Below are 5,289 nucleotides of genomic sequence, written 5' to 3'. Positions count from 1 at the left end.
TGCATTTGTTTTCAAGTTAAAACTTAAAAAAAAATATAAATAAATAAGTTTATGCTATACACTTAGGAATATTGGTATTGTTTTCTTTCTCTATGCTCTTAACAATCTAGAAGTTTCACGTATCTTTTGCATCAGAATAATTGTTAGAAACGTAGGTTAATATGTAGGTAATAATCTTTGCATCTATCTATAAATATATTACATGAGTATCTATGATTGTTAGCAGTAAGTTTCTGAAAGCTAGGCTAGAGTACTTATTCTACAAATCCTGTGAGAATACAGCCTAAAGCCTTATATGAGCGAAACATTTGAGAAATGACACAAGGGAGAAGTAAAATCCGGATAGAGAAATCACACGTCCACTTGCTTGATCACTATACCATATCCTAAGCGAGAATTTAGGCCCTCTTTGGATCGATATAGCCAGAAATTCAAACCTATGAATTATTTTTCGCTAATTAAGCCCCTCGAGCCTTTCTTTAGCCTTTCATAACCCACAAATCCTTTACCCTGTTACAAAAACAAAACAAAATAAAAAATCAACCTACCCAATCTAGAATAAGTCTGAGAATAGAATGAGGAAGAAAGAAGAAGAGAAAAACCGGTGTAAACAAAAGTTAGTTAATTGCTTCAAAAAATAAAGAAAAGAAGTTTCAATCCAAAGAAAAGAAAAATAAAAATAGAAAAAAAATAAAAACTCCGAAAAAATAGAATAAAAGGAGTTAAAAGTCAAATAAAAAGAAAAAAAATATATGGCTAAGGATGGAAACAAAGTGTAGAAGCAAAGGTAAATAACAAGGTTTTTTCTAAGTTACATAATATGAAGACTCTACTATCTCAGACTTGTCCTTTTGAATATCCATTTTCTTCCTTCTTAAACCATCTCCTAATCCCCGCAACACCTAATAAAGACCTCTAGCTCAATTAGGAATAGGTTAGTGTGATAGTAAGTGGCAGATGTGTTTGATCGACTCCGGCTTCCTTGTTGTCATTGAGATTGTAAGGTAAAGTGTGCCCTTGCACAATTGGAGTAAATTAAAACTTGAGCGGAAAAATCAGAGTGGTTTTTGTCTTGACATTTATGTGAGGACCTACTTAAGGACGCTATTCCGAGTTTTCATAAACGAACCTGCTAGGCATTTTCATGGTATTACTCATAATATATATATTTGTATCATAGATGATTGATTATTATGCATATATTAGTTTAGGTTTTTGACTTGGTTATTCTTATTCATTTGCTAGTAAGATGTGTAGATAGTTGAGACATGAATGAGGAAACAATAGTTTTATTTCTTAGTCGTTATAGTATAGTTGAAGTTTGTGAGTACCTTCACTGGAAAACTCTCACAAGGCTATAACTCGTCCACTAGGGAATTCCTAGTGGTTTAAGGCCTTGTTGCATATGGTCAATGCAATCGCACTCAGCGAAACGAGAGTAGATAAAACTCCATTTTTTGGTCACTTATTCTAATTTCTCATCTTTGCTTGAGGACAAGCAAAATGCTGTTTGGGGGTGGTTTGATAAGAGCCCAAAACTGTAGTTTTAACCCGGTAACAGTCATACTTTTAGACCAATTATGTGAGTAATAATTAAGAGTTAATATTGATTACGTGTTTTTATGCATTTCAGGTTTCAAAGTCCATTATGTGCATAAATGTGCCACTTTAGCGAGATAAAGGAGCAAAGGTCGGTTACTAAGGAGTTCCGTGATTAAAGGCCAAGATTCAAGAAGACAAAGCCTTTCTAAAGCCCGGTCAAAAGCTGAAAAGTCGATGCGGGCAGAAACAGCACACAAGTCAGCAGAACTTCCGAAGGCCGTATATTTGGACTCAGACCTCGGAATGGGGCCTACCTTATGTCAAAACGACCGGCTCGGAAAGAGATTTCCAATGGTGTAAGCCTTGATCCAATCAGAGGAGCAGAAGTGGATGAAAAGTCTGTTGAAGCCAATTGCAGCTGAAAAGGCCTTTTTGGACTGAAAGAATTGGGTTTTGGGCCTGATTCTCTGGCCCAAAACATGGATCCAAACCCATGCACGATTTTTGGATCTGAACATATAAAAACCAAAGCTTAGCTCTTTGTTAATGGTAGCTAGTTAGACCTAAAACTATATAGAATTCTAGATCTAGTTTTCAGTAGAGTAATTAAGTTTAAGTTCCATTTTCAATTCTTGTTTTAGATTAAGTCTTTGAATCATTGTTCTTGATTAATTAGATAAATAAAATAGTTATTTTGTCAATTTCGATTTTTGTTATTTCAATTTATAGATCTAGTTTTAATTCTTGTTGATTATCATTTCGTAGTTTAAGTAGATTGAAACATTGTTAGTTAAATTAGTTAAGTTAGAATTTTAATATGATGCGTAATTATAATTCAATGGGAAATAATGGGTTGATGACTCAAGGCTAAAACCTCCATTAGAGGGGTTGATGAAGCCTTGATGAAAACTTAGTGGTATAGTGTAGAAGCGTTGTAAAATATATTCCACTCTAGAAGGTTGTGATTCGCCATGAGAATGGGTGGACGACCTCACATGCTAGTTAGTATTTGGTAGAAATGCCATGAACACTAGGGATTAGAACTCGAAATTCTTGCCGTAAGAACGTGAGAATCGAGATACAAGAATCTATGCTAGGTTATTAAGTTGGATTCGAGGAGGATTCAATTCCCCTCTAATCCTTTATCTAGATTCAAAAACAATCATATTTCCATAGCATTCGTAGTTTAAATTCAACATAATCAATTTCATATTGTATCGTAGTATAACACCCTTCGTAAAGCTCTCATTAGACTTCAGACCGATTAATTAGATTAGAAAACATTCCATGCTAGAGAACTAGGAGTGGAATGAATTTGTTACTCTACTCTATTTCGATAGAATTGAGAGTAGAAACTTTGATAAAATATAGACACAAAAGATAGTTTTAGTTTACTTACGTTTTGAGTTCATCGTTCATTTCGTAGGTAAACTATCATTTTATGTTTTATCAATAACTTATGTCATGCACACACTTTGAGGCATTTTCCATCTTCTTATATGTCATCCATGGTCGGAATATAGTGTTTTATGGATCATTGGATTGGAAATTCTCTCATGATTGTTTCCATATCTCATTCGCAAAAATCGGACCGGTAACGAAGCGGCAATTTTTTTTTTTTTTTTTTTTTTTTTTTTTTTTTTAAATAACTAGGGGTTCAGACCACAAACTTTATATATATCAGGCTCTCAAGTACAATATTCCTTCTTTATCCCTCATGGTCAATACATACATTTTTTTATCCATAGGGGGAATAAAGAGCAAAAAACCATTACACTCTTCTCTCTTCGATTTCGCTAGGTAATCAGCTACTTGGTTACCCTCCCGGAAGACATGGACAAAGGATAAATGATCAAACTCCAAACTCACAGCTTGAATTTGTGCTACCAAGTTCCTACAGTACCACGGTGGCTTTCCTTTTTTTGTTAAGATTTGGACCCCCTGCATAGAATCTGATTGCACTTGAAGTCGTTTAATGCTCAGCTGTACCGCACCTTCCAGCCCTTTTAGAACCACGAGAAGCTCCTGATAGATAACCGATAATCTCTTAGAACTGCCACTGTATGCCATTATCACTTCCCCATAGCTGTCCCTCAAGACTCCTCCACCCTCTTGCACCGACCCATCAGTGTTAAGGACCACTGTATCCACCTCCGGCTTTTCCCATTTCACCCACCTTTCCTCTTTGTGTATAACTTTTACCCCGATTCCTAACTTTGCCAATAACAATTTAGTTCCCACATCTTCCTGGACTGATTCTAGTGTTTTTCCCATGTAAATCTTCATACTATTTAGGACTTTTTGACTTACCTCATCAGCTGCTTTAAAACGGTTTTTCTTCAACCTCCAATTTTGCTCAGTCCAAATGGCCTGCACTACTGCACAAGTAAAAGCACTAATCACTTCTGACACCATGGTATTCGCTCTGCTTAATCGCATTAAGTAGTACCATTCATCATGGGATGCTCTTACTGTGTCTGGCAGTCCCATCGCCCTCTTGAACTCTTCCCAGACTAACTTAGAGTAGGAACAATCGAAAAACAGATGGGCCGAACTTTCCTCATGGTTTCCACACAAACAACATTTTGTAGTACTTATAACCTTCTTCGCCACCAGTCGATTCTATGTTGGAAGGGCTCCGGAGAACAAACGCAAAACTGTGAATGAATGCTTTGGGACTGAGTACTTCCCCCATACTATCTTGAACCATTTGACTTTACTCCTCACATTCTTTAGGACAGAGTATGCTGATGATGTAGAGAATTCTCTTGAGCTGTTAGGTGTCCATGTAACCTGGTCCTCTGAGATGTAGGCGTTAATCTCCGTGTTCATAATCCATTCCTTTACCTCGCACTCCTGTAGATCAGTGATTACCCTTGACCAGTGATAAATATAAAAATGATAGTTTTCCTATGAAATGAACGATAAAACTTAAAACGTAAGTAAACTAAACGAGATTACGTTCCTAGTTTATCAAAGATTGTTCTACTCTCTATCTATTGAACAGATATAGTGGAGTAACAAGTTCGTTCCACTCCTAGTTCTTTCACATAGTAATGTTCTCTAAGTATAAATAATCTTAACTAAAGTCTAATGAGAGATTTACGAATTATAAACTACGATGCAACTACCCACAAGATACGACTAATTAACTACTGAATGTTGCGTTGATTCTATGATAAGGAATAGGGGGGATTGATTCCACCTTAACTCAACTTAACTTACTACTAGACTAATTTAATCGTAATCCGAATTGAATGAATCGCTCACGCAGAACAATTGGTTCTTTCTAATTCCTAATTACACATGGCACTTCTACCAATTCATAACTAGCATGTGAACGATTAAACCCATTCTCATGGTGAATTAATCGTTTCTAGAGTGGAATAGAAATTATGACGACTCTACGATAATCGGAATCAAGCTTTCATCAAGGCTTCTCAACGCTAGTGAGGTTTAGCCGAGAATCATTCCGCAATCATTTCCGTAAGAATCTAAACTAAACATAATATCAAGATTCTAACTTTACTAAGTTATCTAAACAATAATTCAAATCTAATTAATAATTAAGAAATGATATCAACAAGAAATTAAACTAGATCTATAAATGTAATGACATAAAACGAATTGAATAATAATAAACTATTTATTTAATCTAATCAAATGAATAATAATATTTTAAAGGTTTAATCTAAAACAAGGAATGAAAATGAAACTAAACTTAATTAAAAACCATTAAAACTAGAT

The 5,289-nt window shown here is 35.1% G+C and overlaps 1 protein-coding gene across 1 annotated transcript; it reads right to left on the bottom strand.

Moving 5' to 3' along the window:
• Positions 1 to 3,222: 3,222 nt before the first annotated feature.
• On the bottom strand, positions 3,223 to 4,032 carry LOC147504461 (uncharacterized). Its single transcript, XM_086605227.1, has one exon. The coding sequence runs from the start codon at positions 4,030 to 4,032 to the stop codon at positions 3,223 to 3,225; it is 810 nt and encodes a 269-aa protein (XP_086461353.1).
• Positions 4,033 to 5,289: the final 1,257 nt, after the last annotated feature.

The sequence above is a fragment of the Coptis chinensis genome, chromosome 4, assembly GCF_015680905.1.
Source record: "Coptis chinensis isolate HL-2020 chromosome 4, ASM1568090v1, whole genome shotgun sequence".
Taxonomy (NCBI): Eukaryota; Viridiplantae; Streptophyta; class Magnoliopsida; order Ranunculales; family Ranunculaceae; genus Coptis; species Coptis chinensis.
The sequence above is the reverse complement of the archived record's forward strand: the minus strand, read 5'-3'. Positions and strand labels throughout refer to the sequence as shown.